This window comes from Canis lupus, chromosome 33 (assembly GCF_003254725.2).
Source record: "Canis lupus dingo isolate Sandy chromosome 33, ASM325472v2, whole genome shotgun sequence".
NCBI classification, from domain to species: Eukaryota; Metazoa; Chordata; class Mammalia; order Carnivora; family Canidae; genus Canis; species Canis lupus.
The window spans coordinates 23,557,258-23,574,933 of NC_064275.1; the positions used below are offsets into that span (position 1 = coordinate 23,557,258).

The window sequence follows — 17,676 nt, forward strand, 5'->3', positions numbered from 1 at the left end:
CCTTTTTTCTTTATTTTTATTTTTATTTTTTTTAAGATTTTATTTATTTATTCAAGACAGAGAGGCAGAGACAGAGGCAGGGGGAGAAGCAGGCTCCATGTAGGGAGCCTGACGTGGGACTCGATCCCGGGTCTCCAGGATCAGGCCCTGGGCTGAAGGCGGTGCCAAACCACTGGGCCATCAGGGCTGCCCCCCTTTTTTCTTTATTTTTTATACTTTTTAAAAGATTTTATTTATTTATTCATGAGAGACAGAGAGAGAGAGAGAGAGAGAGAGGCAGAGACACAGGAAGAGGGAGAAGCAGGCTCCATGCAGGGAGCCCAACGTGGGACTGGATCCTGGGTCTCCAGGATCACACCCCAGGCTGAAGGCAGCACTAAACTGCTGAGCCACTGGGGCTCCCCTTTTTTTCTTTTTTCTTTTTTTTTTTTTCCCCTTTTTTCTTTAAAGAAAAATCTAGGGATCCCTGGGTGGCGCAGTGGTTTGGCGCCTGCCTTTGGCCCAGGGCGCAATCCTGGAGACCCAGGATCGAATCCCACATCGGGCTCCCGGTGCATGGAGCCTGCTTCTCCTTCTGCCTATGTCTCTGCCTCTCTCTCTCTCTCTCTCTCTCTCTGTGTGTGTGTGTGTGTGACTATCATAAATAAATTTAAAAAATCAAAAATAAAAAAATTAAAAAAAAATAAAGAAAAATCTAATTACTATCATAGAATCCCACTGAAATGCCTTTTTTTTTTTTTTAAAGATTTTAAAAATTTATTTGACAAAGCACAAGCAGGGGGGAGCAGCAGAAGGAGCTGCGGTGGGAAAGGAAGAAGCAGGCTCTCCACTCAGCAGGGAGCCTGACATGGGGCTCAGTCTCCGGACCCTGGAATCATGACCTGAGCTGAAGCCAAGATGCTCACCTACCTGACTGAGCCTGACTGAGCCACCCAAGCACCCCTAAAATGTCTTTCTTTTAAAAAAATTTTAATTTAAACTTTAGTTAGCTAACATATAGTACAGTATTGGTTTCAGGATTAGAATTCATTGGTTCATTACTTTCATATAACACCCAGTACTCATCACAACAAGTGCCCTCCTTAATACCCATCACTCATCTAGCCCATCCCTCACCAACCTCCCTGTATCAACCCTCAGTTTGTTCTCTATTGATAAGAGCCTCATGGTTTGCTTCCCTCTCTTTTATCCCCTTCCCATATGTTCATCTGTTTTGTTTCTTAAATTCTACTTATGAGTGAAATCATATGGTATTTGTCTCTCAGACTGACTTATTTCGCTTATCATAATACACTCTAGTTCCATCCACTTTGTTACAAATGGCAATATTTGAATCTTTTTTTATTTATGTTATTTTATTATTTATTAATTTTTTATCTTTTTGATGGCCCAATAATATTCCATTGTATGTATGTGTGGAGATATGCACACACACATGCACATACTACATCTTCTTTATCCATTCATCAGTCTTTCAAACTGACCCTTTCTGTTCATTCCCAGTGCACCTCTGCCTGGACCGTGGCCCTCTTTATATCCCTCAGCCTCTTAGCTAATCATCTTAGTCCCTTTGATACTGAATTCACAGTCAGGACATCCTGGGTTCTAGCTACAGTTAATGGGAGCATTTTCTATTTAAAAGACAAATTGTGGAATTCCTCAATTAAGAGATGAACTCACAGTGCATAAATAACAATATGTTTAGGTACTTCTGGTTTTCAATAATTTTAATGTATTTTCAGTAATAAAGCTGTCCTTAGAATGTGTGGAAATGATGAAAACCCCAAAATTACAACTCCCTAACAATAAAGAAACATGGGATGTTTTTCCATTTATTTTTGTCATCTTCAGTTTCTTTCATCAAGATGTTTTATAGTTTTTAGTGTACTAAACAGAAAGGGAACTTGTTGAGGTTTTCCTTTGTTCTGTGCTGCACTAAGGCACTTTATTGCCCATAGCAATGCTACACCTGTCAGTGTACTTACACAAAAGAAAGCTAAGAACCAAGACAGAGACTTAGCATGGTTCTGAATTCAAAGTATGTTTATCTTTTTATAACACCTTCTGTTAACCCCAAGTCCAGACTGTGTGATGTTTTGGTAAAAGCTTGCAATTAAAGAATGCAAAGTAGGTATCAAAATTAAATTTATTGCTGCAATTTGGAGAGGTATATTCTTATCAGAAGGGCACTAGGAACATTTATAATGTTTCTGGCTAGTTCTGTTTGGGATGGGTGGCGATTTGGGAAAATTACTGAGAGAAAGTAGCTGGGTGTTGAAGGGTGAGTAAAAAGCCATCAGGAAGATAGTATTAGTGATGATGATGATATTCATAGAGCATGTTACACTTGTAGAAGCTTACTGTGTGCTGGAGCCATGTTCCAAGCCAGTGGTTCTCAAATTGTGGTCCACAAACTAGCAGCATCGGAATTTCCTGGGAATTTGTTAGAGATCCAGATATTTGGGCACCATCCCAGACCTACTGAGTCAGGTGGTGGACTCCAAATTATCTGAGGCATGCTCAGGTTTGGGAACTACTGTTCTACCATTAACTCATTTAATGCTCACAACCTTATGGGATAGGTACTATTATGTCTGTTATATGGCTGAAGAAATTGAGGTAAGTGATGAACTTGAGAATGAACCTAGAATTTCTAACTCCAGAGAGAAAAGTGACAATTGGCTTTTGGCTTTTTTTTTAAAACACCTGTTTTTCCATATTCACTTTTCACTACTTCTCCACCTTCTCCTGTAAGTCCACTTTGAGAAGCTCCACCAGTATGACATGTTAGCTCTGTCTCTAGTCCTTTGAGTTGAACTTTCCTCTGCCAAGGCCTCACTTTTTCCTCATCTATGTGGCAAATCTCAATCCTTGTTTATCTTCAAGACTACAGAGGTAATAGGAAAATTACTATTTAATAGTAATTATTAAATTACTGTAATTTAGTACAGTAAGGGAGCCTTCTCCATCTTCCTGGATCCATTGGGAATAGCGCTAACCATAGTTGCCCTGTTCTTTTTTCTCCCATGGTGTTCATTCCTTTGGTCTGGTATTTATCCTCTCTCTTTTTTTTTTTATCTCTTTGTTTTATAAAATGCTAGTTGGGGGATCCCTGGGTGGCTCAGAGGTTTAGTGCCTGCCTTCGGCCCAGAGCATGATCCTGGAGTCCCAGGATCAAGTCCCACATCAGGCTCCCTACATGGAGCCTGCTTCTCCCTCTGCCTGTGTCTCTGCATCTTTCCCTCTCTGTGTCTCTCATGAATAAATAAATAAAATCTTTAAAAAAATGCTAGTTGATATGCCTGCTCCAATAGAACAGTGCTTCTTGAGAGAAGGTGTTTGATCTTGTTCATCATTGTTTGTTTCCTGCCTGGCATATGGTGAGGATTTAATAAATATTTGACAGATGAGTGGCTGAATAAATTACTCTATGAATTTTTAAGTAAGCATAAAATGTTCAAATGTCTATTTTAGGAAGGAAAATCTTGACAGCTGTGTGGAGCAAAATTGGAAGGAGAGACTAGATTAGCAACTAGCGTCCAAGTTAGGAGAGGGATGATAAAAAAAACATGAGATAGGGACTGGATGCGAGAAGTGTTTTAGAGGAGGAATTGTTAGGGGAGGGAAGAAGATAAGAAGGGGTAGATTTCTGGGAGAACAAAATAAGTGAATTTTTTTGAGATTCTCAGGATTGCTGGAAATTCAAGTAGATAGGAATTCTGGTTCAGAAATACCTGGGCTGGAGGTACAGATTTTGAAGTCATGTGTGCATGGTTGCATAAACATGAGCAAGGCAACTTTAGGAGAACAAGATGAAGGGAAGGGGAAAGGAAACAAAGATTGATTAATGTCTATATGTGCCAGACACTGACATTTTCACATGTATTTCTTAAAATAGCATGCTGTCTCATTTTCTCTTCACTCGTATTACTTAACTCTCCAGCCAATACCTGTGGACCTGGAACTGTGCACAGACATCTTCTTGTTCATTTAGACCCATCTGCCTAGAGAACCCTTTTATTTACCTGGAATACTCTTCTTTGCCTTTCAGAACTATGCCCATACATATTCCCTTTTTGAAAAATATTTTATTTATTTATTCATGAGAGACACAAAGAGAGAAAGGCAGAAACGCAGGCAGAGGGAGAGGCGGGCTCCATGCAGGGAGCCCGATGTGGGACTCAATCCCGGGTCTCCAGGATCACGCCCTGGACTGAAGGCAGGCGCTAAACTGCTGAGCCACCCGGGTGTCCCATACATATTCCTGTTATAGAGAGATCCACTAGGAGTTGCCTCCCCCAAACACCCAATGTATCTGTCACACTTTGATAGAGTGGTCGTTTTAAATACATGAATATGGTACCAGCCCAAAGAGAAGATTCTGTTTATGGCTGGTGTTTCCTCTCTCCCTAGTAGAATAGTCTGAGATAACAAACACTTCTTTATGTTTGGTGATTTACTTAAAGATTACAGGAGATTCGTCTGGAAGTTCTAAAAGAGTTGCTGAAAAAACGTGATGAGAATCAAAATGAAGTGAACATGAAGCACTTGAATGCCCGATGGTCTCAACTGCAGGAAGCGAAGGAGGCAAAGTTGGCACAGATTCAGCACACACATGTAGTAGGTAATGATGTCATATTAACGATGAAGAGAATGGGAGGGTTGGCTTTGCTTTGAATCTTTGATCAAACCTCATTTAGATAGAATTCTTTTGCATCCTAATGTTATTAAATAAGTAAAAGAGATGAATTACTTCTCAAAAGTAGAAGAGTGGAGGAAAATTCTTCACTAAGAAAACCAAGTAATGATGTTCCAACAGGTAGTCAGGTTATTGACACTATGGGGTAAGTGTGTGTGTGTGCATGTGTGCGTGTGAAAGGGGTCGGGCTTCCCATATTCATGGGTTGAAGTCCTGGATAGAGAGCCCTATTTTCTCAACCTTTTTTATTATTGCTCCTAAGTGATACATTTAGACATCTTTTCTCCTTACCCCCTCCCATGAAATTTTAATACCATGGGTATACTGTGTATCTGTTTATGTACTATATCTGTAGACATAAAAAGAGCAGTCAGTGGGTGATTAAGAATAACTATGAAAAAATTAAAAAAAAATAATATGTAATATTTTTAAATTAAAATTAAAAAGGGCCTGGATGGCCCCGCAGTTTAGCACCTGCCTTCAGCCCAGGGTGTGATCCTGGAGTCCCAGGATCAAGTGCCACATCAGGCTCCCTGCATGGAGCCTGCTTCACCCTCTGCCTGTGTTTCTGCCTCTCTCTCTCTCTCTTTCACTCTCTCTCAATCTCTCTCTCTGTGTCTCATGAATAAATAAATAAAATCTTTAAAAAAAAATTAAAAAGAGGGTACCTGCATGGCTCAGTTGGTTAAGTGTTGACTCTTGATTTTGGCTCTAGTCATGATCTCAGGGTCGTGAGATCAAGCCCCATGTTGGGCTCCTCACTGGGCATGGAGCCTGCTTAGGATTCTCTCCCTCTGCCCCTTGCTAGCGCCCCCTCCCTCTCAAAGAAAGTAATAATAAAAATTAAAATTAAATAAAATTAATTTTTTAACTTATTAGTATTTAACTTTATAATTTTGGTTGCTTAGTAACTTCTAATGTAATTTACTTATAAAATAATATCAATTATATGTGCAAATTGACAATTTATATGCATAATAGATTAATCATAATTTTTAAAAAATCAAATTTGTTATTTTTCTAGCAAAAGTAAAACAATTATAAAAATTCCGTAGAATTATTTTTAGTTGAAAACAAAAAGAATTATTTTTAGTTGAACTTTTAACGCTTTCTTGATGTGAGAAAATAACTTTTAACTAGCTGCTAGATATGCACTTAGATATTGTCAGCATTTTTTCTTTTAGGTACCTGATATAACTAATGATGAGTTGACTAACTTTTGTAGATAATGAACTGAGGGTTGCTGGAGGGGAGGAGAATGGGGAGATGGGATAACTAGGTGATGGTCAGTAAGGAGGGCACTTGATATGATGAGCACTGGGTGTTATATGCAACTGATGAACCACTAAATTCTACCTCTGAAACTAATAAAAAAAAGATACATAACAAACGTAAACTATATTTCGTTTCAAAACCCCAAGTCCCACACAAAAGCTTGGAGAACCAACATAAATGCCCACGAGGAAGCAGTGGTGCCTGCAGCCACCTCTTAAAATAAGACTTTGCAGTCCCACAGTATGATTTTAATCCCATCCAGAGTGCACAGTGTAGAGCCCTCAGCAGGGATGGCTCTATGATAGATCTGAAAGAAAAGGAACAGGTGGAGGTAGTAAGCATGAGTCCTTAATGAGTAAACTCCCAGTGTGCACAGCTGAGCCTTTTCCCTCCCACTGCCAAACAGTTCTGAAGAGCTCTGAGCTGGGATACATTGTGCTTTATTCTGGTGTGAGCCAAGATGGAAAGAGATTATCGAAGAACCTGTAGTCTTTCCTCCCTTGCAATTATTTTCCTAGGAGAAAATAATTTTCCGAATCTCCACTGACCATGGTTTTTTTGGGTTACTTTGAGTTTCTTTCATTAGCTTGACAAACTGTTACTGAATACCCCTTCTTGCCTCAGAGCTTGGAATGCAATTATAAAAGATTTCTGTTGCATACCAACTGAGGACACTAATCGACTCAGCTTCTGTCACTTGCACTTGTCTCATGATGATCTGGTCCACACAGATGACCTCTGTTCTTAGTGTTACATTCCGGCTGCAGTGAGTGGCCATCGTTGAAATTCATTCCGCTGAGTAGCTTCCCTGTGAATAAAAGTAGAACTGGCCTATTATTATGCATTTGTTCAGAACAATATTTTGAAGATAGTCACAGAGGTATGTTTTATTCTAGCAATCAGAAAACTTGCGGGAAAGGGAAGGAATATAGAAGGGAAGTTAGAGAGAAGAAATATCATCAAGGATTATTCTGATTATGCATCACAGGTCTATGGGCCTCTGTCTCGTCTTGGTCGTTTCCCTGACAACAATTCAGAGGACTTTGTAGTAAAAAACTACTATCTCAACACCTATGAAGGTAAGCAATTTACATAATTACAAGTCCAGTAGTAGCAGTATTAAAGTACTAGAAATATTAGATTAAAGGCTAAACAACAAATAAAAATATTTTCAAGAAATAGCAATGAACACATTTATTATTATTAATATAAGTTCATACAAACCAATAAAAACTCCTAAGACCCAAGTAAATGGATCCACTATATAACAATATATCAGTGTTTAGCTACTAAACATTTAAACGTGTTCAATGTCACTAATAAAGTCACAGAAAAATGAAACCAAAAAAGCTTTTATACAAGCTTTAGAAAGTAAACAAGGAACTTATCATGAAATCAGCCCTTAAAGAAGAAGTGCTAGAAAGCTAGTGGGTAACGAAATGGATAACTAGGGGATAAAATTCATGGTGAGGGCTATACTTCTCATCAAGTCCCAGAGAGGCTTATTTAGGTTATTTAAATTTTCATTGACAAGTTGAAGCATACACATGGCCAAGATCATGAGTTGGTGGTCACACTGTTGAACTCTCCAGAGCAGAATATGATAAATCGGTGTACATCCCCGATAGAATGGTGGTCCACTAAATTTCTGTTGGTTATTATCATAAAACTCATTCCTTTTTTTAGGGAAATATTTTATTAGAATGCATTTTGCATTTTATGGTCTAAATCACTGAGAACATGAGCTAATTTATGCACAAATTTGCTTTATGTTTTGGGGCCACTTCAATTATGTGAGCTATATATCTGATCGATTCCAAATGAAACCACTTGGCAAACAGCTACTAAAATTAACAATATGCTTTCAAACGCCAACTGCAGTCACTGAATACTAAAAACATGTACTTCATTCCTGTAGGATTAGTTGAACTTGAGTCAAGTCTCCCAGATTTTGTGACACAACCCCGAATCAGACCTCCGAAGCCAAAAGTCACTACCACGAAAGCCGGTTTTCTCAAGAGGGCAGCAAGGATGGACCATGAGTTGGCAGAGGTTCATAAGGTAGAACAAGATGCTATTAGTAGGACTTTTGCAGTGAGATACCCCATCTCCAAAACTGCAGTGTCCAGTAGTTCTCAACACATCACTCTACATTTTTTCTCCTCTCCAGACTTTCATCTTTTGGAATTTGCCAGTGCTATGCTGAACCAGTGTTTTCCCCCCTCATTTCAAGCTGTAGGAAAATCTGCTGGAGGCTCTTCTCCCAATTTGCAGGAGTCATGTTACTTCCTAAAAGTGGTTCTGACTTTGGATCTACATAATAAAACCTGACACTGCGTTTAGGGGTAGCAGGTTTCTAGTGTTAGGAATTACTGCTGGTTTTAATAGTCAAAAAGACTTCATTTTCTCTCTTTTAGAATGTTCCCAGGGCATCAGGAAGAAAGGGAATCATGTTCAAGTGCTCTCTAATCTGGTTTAAAGCCCAACCACATGAGAAAGTGCAATGGTTGTCCTCATGAAACGAGTACATGGCATCTTCCAGCTGTGCTTCCCTTTTGTTAATTGGACTACAAGCGTACAGACTCTTGAACTTGTGATTTATGAGTGCGCTCCTCAGTCTTTAGCATGCATCAGAATCACTTGTTAAAACACATGTTGCTAGGCCCAACCTCCAAAGTTCCTGATTCAGTAGATCTGGGGTGGGGCTGGGGTATTTGCAGCTGTTACAAGTTTCCAGGTAATGCTGATCTGCAGGAACTACCCTTTGAGGCTCACAGGTTCATGACATAATCTCATCACTGGTCCATGTGTTTGTGTGTTCAGTTGGTTTTAGTAATAGAATAATCCACAGAAGCCCATAATCAAAATAAAAATTAGGACCTTGGGGCGCCTGGGTGGTTAAGCATCTGATTCTTGATTTCAGCTCAAGTCATGATCTTAGGGACGTAAGATTAAGTTCTGCTGTGGCTCCATGTGGATGTGGAGCCCGCTTAAGATTCTCTCCCTCCCCCACCTCATCCCCCTTCCCCAGCCCTGCAAGGTGCACATCCATGCTCTCTCTCTAAAAAAAATTTAGGGGATCCCTGGGTGGCGCAGCGGTTTGGCGTCTGCCTTTGGCCCAGGGCGCGATCCTGGAGACCCGGGATCGAATCCCACGTCGGGCTCCCGGTGCATGGAGCCTGCTTCTCCCTCTGCCTGTGTCTCTGCCTCTCTCTCTCTCTCTGTGTGACTATCATAAATAAATAAATAAAATCTTTAAAAAAATAAAAAAATAAAAAAAAATAAAAAATAAAAAAAATTTAGGACTTTGACAATAATTCATGTGTATCTATGTGGTTCTTTCTCACCTCATTCCCCTATCTCCATTTACCCATTCTGAACTGTGTTCATTATTCTCTCACTTTCTGTAAGAGTTTTTTTCAGACACTTTTTATTAGAGTATGGAAGTTCTCTTCTTTCCTCATTTACTGAAACTTTAATCATGGGTTCCTGCTGAATTTTATCATGTTTTATCTGTATGAATTGAAGTAATTATATATTTTTCTTTTTAAAATTATGGTAATAAGGAACATTTATAGGTTTTTGTTTTGTTTTTTACAAAATTCATCTATTCTTATGCACTGGGAATGAACCTAAATTGGTCAAGGTGTTTTATTTTCAATACAGTGTTGGGTATTAGGGAGGGCACTTGTTATGATGAGCACTGTGTGTTATATGTAAGTGATGAATCACTAATTTCTACTTCTGAAACCAATATTATACTATTTGTTAACTAGAATTTAAATAAAAATTTGAAAAAGAAAAAAACCAATACATTGTTGGATTTGATTTACTAATAAGTTTATCAGAATTTTGATTCCATATTCATGAGTGAAATCACCTTTTTCTTTCTCATTTTGACTACGTATGGCATTGGTGTCAGAGTTATCCAGGTCTTCTGAAATGACTGTGGAGTATTCCTTCTTTTCTACTTTTGAAAAGAATTTAAATAGGTTTAAAATGACCTATTTCTAAAAAAAAAAATAATAATAAAATAAAATAAAATGACCTATTTCTTCAGTTTGGTAGAATATTCTTATTAAAATTATGAGACTGATGTTTTCTTCATGGGAAAATTCCAACCACTCCTTCAAATTCCTTACTGCTTACGGAACTATCTGCATTGTTTTAGTAAATTAACTTTTCTTTTTTTTAAATTTCTTTTTAACTTTAATTTTTTTTTTTTTTTTTTTTTTTTTTAAGGAGGGATAGGAGAGGGAGAGGAGGAGGAGAGAGAATCTTAGGCAGGCTCCATGCCCAGTGCAGAACCCAACTTAGGGGTTCGATCTCATGACTCTGAGATCATGACCTTAGCCAAAACCAAGAGTGGGACACTTATAACCCAACTGAGCCAGCCAGGTATCCTGAAAAATTACATTTTCTTTATAGATTTTGTTGCACCTAGCTTTTCATATTTTTTGACATTTGGTTGTTGATAGTATTATTTAAAATCTTTTTAGTGTTTGTTGTACTATAATCATGCCTTTTTTCATTTATAATATTATTTGTGCTCTTACTCTTTTTCCTTATTCATTTTTGCTGGAGGCTTATTAATTTTCTTGGTATTGTTTTTCTAAAGAACGAAATTCTGACTTTGTTGATTTTCTCTACTTCATTTGCAGTAACTCCCATTCATATATATCTTTCTTCTTTTTGTTTTGTAGTTCTTTTCCTAACTTAGAGTAGACATGTAGTTCATTAATTTTCAGGCACTCATCAGTTTTATAAATAAGTATTGAAGGCTAAGCATTTCCTTCAAAACACTGGCTTTGGTATATTCCATTAGTTTTGATATGGAGTGTTTATCAATACTAGTATCTAATTTTTAAAAATATCTGTTACAGTTTTGAACCTATAAGTATTTAGGTTTTTAAATTTCTAAGTTTGCAGGAATTTTCACTCTTTTTGAAATAACTTCTAACTCCTTTGCTCTATGGGCAGTAATCCCTATTTGAAACTTAGGTATGTTTGTCTTGTGAACTAGTATATGAGTTTACATATAAAATAATCTAAGTACACCTTCAAATAATATTATCACTTTACATGTAGTACAGGTCCCTTATAGCATATTATTCCCCATTCATTCCTACTGTCCATTGGCATTGCTGTCATTCATTGCACTGATCCATATGCTATAATCACCCAATACGTTTTTACTCTTGTTGCTTTAACAGTTATATTTTGGATCAATTAAAAATAAAAATATTTTATTTTACCTTCATTTATTCTTTGTATTCCACTGTTCCTTTCTTTATAGAAATGCAAGTTTCTGACCTATATCACTTTGCTTCTGCCTGGAGAACTTGTTTTACCAATTATTACGGGGAAGGTCTCCTGGCAATGAACTCTCTGTTTTTGTTTGTCTCAGCAAGTCTTTATTTCTCCTATATGATTTCTTTTTTAGATATAACTCACATACTATAAAATTCACTCTTTTAAAATATACAGTTCAGTTGTTTATAGTATACATATTCACAAGATTGTTCAACTATCACCAATTTCTAATTCCAAAATACTCTCTATCCCAAAAAGAAACCTTGTACCCATTAGCAGTCACTCACAATTACCTTCTTCCCCCTAGCCCCTGGCAACCACTAATCTTTCCTTTTATGGATTTGCCTATTCTGAACATTTCATATAAATGAAATCAAACAATGTATGGCCTTTTATGTCTGGTTTCTTTAACTTAGCATGATGTTTTCAAAGTTCATCTATGTTGTAGGTAGGTACCTCATTACTTTTTATGACTGTATGATATTCCATTGTGTGGATGTATCACATTTTGTTTATCTGCTCATCAGTTGATAAAAATTTGAGTTGTTTCTACTTTTTATCTATTATAAATTATGCTGATAGGCACATTTGAGTACACATTTTTGTGTGGACATAAGTTCTTCAGTTCTCTTGGCTTTGTACCTAGGAATGGAATTCTTGGGTCACCAGATAACTGTTTTACTTTGTGAGGAACTACCAGATTGTTTCAAAAGGGGCTATACTGTTTTACATTTCTGCCAGGAATGTATGAGGATTCTGATTTCTCTGTACGTTTTTAAAAAAATTTTATTTATTCATGATAGATATATATATAGAGAGAGAGGCAGAGACACAGGCAGAAGGAGAAGCAGGCTCCATGTTGAGAGCCCAATGTGAGACTCGATCCCGGGACTCCAGGATCATGTCCCGGGCCAAAGGCAGGCGCTGAACTGCTGAGCCACCCAGGGATCCCCTTCTCTGTACCTTTGCCATCACTTATTCCTGCCTATCTTTTTTATTTTAGCCATTCTAGTGTGTGTACTGTGATATTCTCATTATGGTTTAAATTTGCATTAGTCTAATGATTAATGAGTGTTAGCATCTTTTTCATGTGCCTTTTGGTCATTTGTATCTTTTTTTTTAAAGGTTTTATTTATTTATTTGAGAGTGTGTGCATTAGCAGAAGGAGAGAAGACACAGGGCTTGATCCTAGGACCTGAGGATCATGACCTGAGCTAAAGGCAAACACTTAACCAACTGAGCCACTCAGGCACCCCAGGTCATTTGTATATCTTTTTTTGGGGGAAATGTCTATTCAGATCCTTTGCTCATTTTTAATTGGGTTGTCTTTTTGTTTGTTTATTATAGATGTTACTTTTAATGTCTATTTATTGTTGAGTTGTAGGAGTTCTTATATATTCCAAGGACTATACCCTTGTCAGATATACAATTCACAGATTATCCTCCCAGTCTGTGGGATGTCTTCTTATTTTTTTGTCTTTTTACTTTCTTGATAGTATCTTTTGAAACAGGTAAGTTTAAAATTGTGATCTTTTCACTTTTGAATAATGATTTTATTGAGTGTAGAATTCTAGGTTGGTGGGAGTTTTTCCCAACACTTCGAAGATTTCCCATTATTCTCTTTTTGCATGGATGGTTTCTGACTAGAATTCCACTGTAATTTTTAACTTTGTTCTTCAATAGTTAAGGTGTGTTTTCTCTCTGGCGACTTTCAAACTTCTCTCTTGGTCTTTGGTTTTCTCTAATTTAAATATTATATGCCTGAGGTGTTTTGTGTGTGTGTGTGTGTGTATGTGTGTGCACGCATGTGCATGTGTGTCCTGCTTAGTGTTCTCTAAGCTTTTTGGATCTGTGGGGGGTGTTTGTTATTACTTTAGGAAAGTTTCCAGCCATTATTATTTCAAATTTTATTCTGCATTCTCTCTTCTCCATCTGGTATCCCAGTTAAACATATTATTCCTTTGATATCATTTCACAGTTCTTGGATATCTTGTTCTACTTCCTTGTTTCTCTTTGCATTTCACTTTGAGAAGTTTTTATTGACATATCTTCAAGTTCCTGGTTTCTTTTATTTTTTTTTTGAGTCTACTGATGAGCCCATTGACAGCATTCTTCATTTCTGTTACAATGTTTTGATTTCTAGCCTTTCCTTTTGATTCTTTGAGTTTCTATCTCTATTTACATTACTTATCTGTTCTTGCATGTCATCTACCTTTTCCATTAGAGCCCTTAACATATTAATCATTGTTATTTTAATTTTTCTGTCTGATAATTCCAACATTTATATCATATCTGACTCTGGTTCTGATAGTTACTTCTCTCTTTAGACTGTGTTTTTCTTGCCTTTGGAATGCCTTTTAGTTTTTTTGTTGAAAGCCTGACATCTGTTATAAAGCAATAGGAACTGAGGTAAATAGGCTATAGGTGGGATTTATATTAATCTGGCTAGATGTTGGGCTGTGTTTAATGTTTGTTGTAGCTGATGGTATCAAAGAATTCACATTCTTTTACTGTCCTTGTTTTTATCTGAACTCTTGGCTTTGGTATAAGATGTTTTCCTTCCAGAGATATCTTACAGGCAAATATATCTGTATCTATATATATCTCCATGTAGAGATCTCATGTGTGCACACACACATGACCAATATGTATATGTGTATATTTAGAAATATATGAAAATAAATATAAATACCTATAAGTATCTTCAACTTTTTTACACAAATTTTTTTTGCACAAATGTTAATACATAATCCACACTGCTCTGTCTGTGCTTTTATTATCTAATATATCTTAGAGATCATCCCGTAATTGTGTTACATCATTTTTTGCATGATACATCATAATATAAATGTAACATGTTTAACCAGTCCCAAGTTTTTTGTATCAAAAATAATGCTGTTTGCATATAATTTAGTATATGTATGAACATATCTAAAAGAAAATCCCTAGACATGAATTGCTGGCCCACAATATGCCTGCATTTATAGTTTTGATGGATATTGACAAATTTTCTTACATAAATGCGTACTAAATGCTGAATATGTGAGAGTGCCAGTTTTCCCAGATCCCTACCAACATATTATAAATGATTGGTTTTAAAATGGTTTCATTGTAGTGCTCTTCAGGGCAACACACTCAAGAGATGCTTGACTTCAGAATTATTATTTTTTTTAGACTGCTGCTGCTTTCTGTTGAGTCTGTTGTTGTGGTTATTGTAGAACTGTTATATATTAGAGCTGTTATGTATTTGGTGTCAGTTTTTATCTTGTAGAAACTCAGAGGGTTCTGTTAAAACCACAATAATGTCATGTGGTTTCAAATTTTACTCAATTTTCATATGTTTATTATTTCAAGATTTGGCTTAGTACTTGTTTTTATCTATGTTCTCTGTATTTTCTGTGGGAAAACTAATGTAAAAATTATATGATAAAAAACATGATTCTCAAGTATGATTTTTAAACAACAGAGATCAGGCTTTTTGATACTTTTAAGTTAAAAGTATCCCCGTATGGCTGAAAACAGAAGCAATGAACAAAACCATTATAACAAATTATAATGTCATGTATAATTTGGGGGGCTTTTGGTGATCAAAAGTAAAATCAATAAAATGTATGTTGAAATCAAAACACACACATACTCTTTCACAAGGAAACAAGTTCATTTTCAGAAAATGTGAGCTGCAGGCTTTCATGGCCAAAGGAAAGCTCTTTCTTCACTTGGAGACAATTGCCTTTAATGCTCCTCAGTTCCTTCATAACAACAGAACATAACAGATTTCTGTCATTTATGGCCGGGGGAAATTTTCTGTTGCCCAGGAACTTGTTTTAAACAGTTAATTGGCTCTTGTAGAAGAAAAGGAGTCAGGGATTTGCTTGCACACACACATGACCAAATCTTTTAAAATCTCAATTTTTTTTAAACCTCCAAATCTTTGATTAAAATGGATAAAACCTACGTGCCCTGTTTACTGAGTGTTTAGCTGATGTTTAGGAGTATCGTACTATTCCATGGGTCATACAAGCACCCAGTTTTGGCCTTATTCAAAAAGTCCTGGCATAGCCATAGTGAAGATTATTTCTGATTGATATTCAAACCTGTGTCTAGATCTAGTAGTGGAAGAAAATACAAAGGTAAGAAGTGATGCTAGTTGGTGTTATTCCAGGCAATATTGGATAAGAAGAATAAAGTTCTTGAACCAAAGAAACTTCTGCGCTTCCTTCAAAGAAAGGCTGTACCTCAACCTCGGCTTCCAACGCCAACCTTGGAAATGAGTTCCAATGTAAGTTTGAAACTTTATTCGAAATGCTAAATTCAGTATTGTTGTCTGTTTATCCTTAGATACTTTGGTTTAAAAACAAACCTAATTTAACAGGATTACCTTCTCAATATCTGACTTCTATGGCATATATTCTTATGCTTCAAACATCAAACACACAAATAAGCAAAATGACAAGAAAAATAGGCATCAAAAGGTATTCCTCATGTGTGTCAAATAAAAAAAGATCAAATGACGATCAGTTACCATAACCATCTTGCAACATAGGGAGGTGGCTTCTGGACAGCTGAAGTCAGAGAAGAGTGAAGTGCCAGAGATGTCATGAGGACAGGCTGGCTTCTGAGGTAGGACTGGCTCAAAGAGTTCACCCTGACCAGGGTCATACCTCACCTTCATAGATCTCCTAACCCAGTTTGGCCAAGGTACCAGAGTTAGTCAGGATTTAGGACTGACTCGGACTTGACAGCCACCCTCCCCCTTCAAAACCTTCACCCCCCACCTGACCAAGAAACTCCTAGAGAGCAGTACACAATACAAATGTACTGCTCAGTGGGAGGATAACTGCCTGGTAGATGGGGATATTCTTAGCAACCCTTCTTCTCAGCCCATTATCTCCCTGTTTAAGGCAATTCTCACAAGAAGCCAGATCATATTAATAAGGTTGTTGTGCTATGTCAGAGGGAAAGGAGTTGACAGATCTCATTAATGCCTCTGACGGGTCACCTGTGTGACCTGTGTAGAGATACTGCAGTACTCTCACTGACTGGCCAGGATATGCTTCTGGACATCCACCTTTCTAGACTTTGTGCCAATCACTCCTATGGTTAACACATCGTCTATTAAATGTGTTTATGCTGTTGATTTCTGTTGCTTTCTTTTGTATTCAGAGGTACTTTAATAGATTTGCAGACTGTCAAAAGCAAAAAAACATAGTCATTTAAGGTGATTTTCGTGGTGGCTAATCTTGTCCATTCTGATTTTACCAGTTTATCTAAATTCTTGTGAGAAGTACCTTACTCTAGACTCTGACATAGACTAGCTGTATTCCTAGTCTACTCTTGATCAAACATGAAAAAAAAAAAAAAAACAATTGCAAAAGAGATATTATAAGGCAATACTTGTTGCTTCAAGAAAGATTTTGCTGGAAAGGAATATAGAAAAATGAAAATGGCTTAATTTGTAGGGGTAGAATGAATTTTTTGCTTTTGATACGATTTTTTAATGATGTCTTATAAAAATGATGAATTTTAACAATACAGTAAGTAACATTTAAAATACTCTATGTTCAATGAGAGTGTAGGCCTTATTTATTTCTCTAAATCTTTTTGGCATCTAGCACAATCTCTTTTGCTTGATCTAAGTCTTCAAAAAACTATTTGATGCTGACCACTGCTGTTCTCAAGCTGCTTGATTCTTACTTTGTTCTTTTAGGAAGAAGAAGATATAGAAATGGCTGTGATCTACCTTCAAAAGTTACTTCGGGGAAGAGTCGTTCAGAACATGGTGTGTAGGGTCTATCCACTGGTCCTGTGCTTCTCCTTTGAGAATAGATATATAGAATGTGTATGTACTGGTTCTTTGGGGTGAATTCCCTCTTGCACCCTGCTGTCTTATGGAGCTATATACTCTTGCATGACCTGCTCATTCCTTTCTACTGTCATAGTTTGCCAAGTGGGCAGCACGGTGTCAAGGAAAGAAAGGATCTGCTTGCTTGCTGTTTGTCACAGTTGTAACCAAGGCAAGGTGAAATTAATATCTTCCTTAGAATTGCTAAATCTAGCAATTTTCTTGCTTGAATTTAGACTTTTTTTTTAAAAAAGTTTATGTAAGTAATTTCTATACCCAACATGGGGCTTCAACTCAGGACCGTGAGATCAAGATTTGCGTGCTCTACTAACCGAGCCAGCCAGGTGCTCCTGAATTTTAACTATTAAGGCATCACAAACCAAGTGGATTCCCTAATTTTCCGTAAAGTTGTAATTATTTGAGTTTGCATATAGCTAGCAATATTTGAATAATAAACAGATAAGTAATACTAACTACAGTTTCGAACCCCTAATGTAAGCTCACATTGTATATTCTTTACTTTACATCTATCATCTCATTTTTTTTC

At 36.9% G+C, this 17,676-nt stretch overlaps 1 protein-coding gene and 1 long non-coding RNA gene across 4 annotated transcripts in view; one reads left to right on the forward strand and one right to left on the reverse strand.

Moving 5' to 3' along the window:
* Positions 1–17,676, forward strand: part of CFAP91 (cilia and flagella associated protein 91) — a 104,182-nt gene that overhangs the window by 53,133 nt on the left and 33,373 nt on the right. For all 3 annotated transcript variants that reach the window (XM_035709837.2, XM_025476238.3, XM_025476256.3), the window contains 5 exons: positions 4,467–4,624; positions 6,871–7,053; positions 7,893–8,035; positions 15,450–15,566; positions 16,995–17,066. In XM_035709837.2, the coding sequence (XP_035565730.1) occupies positions 4,467–4,624; positions 6,871–7,053; positions 7,893–8,035; positions 15,450–15,566; positions 16,995–17,066 (673 nt within the window). The remainder of the gene's footprint in view (positions 1–4,466; positions 4,625–6,870; positions 7,054–7,892; positions 8,036–15,449; positions 15,567–16,994; positions 17,067–17,676) is intronic.
* The window catches only part of LOC112677647 (uncharacterized), a 50,710-nt gene continuing 38,315 nt past the window's right edge, over positions 5,282–17,676 (reverse strand). The window contains exons 3-4 of the long non-coding RNA XR_007407955.1: positions 6,637–6,782; positions 5,282–6,281 (exon numbers count right to left, since the gene is read on the reverse strand). This is a non-coding gene — a long non-coding RNA (uncharacterized LOC112677647). The remainder of the gene's footprint in view (positions 6,282–6,636; positions 6,783–17,676) is intronic.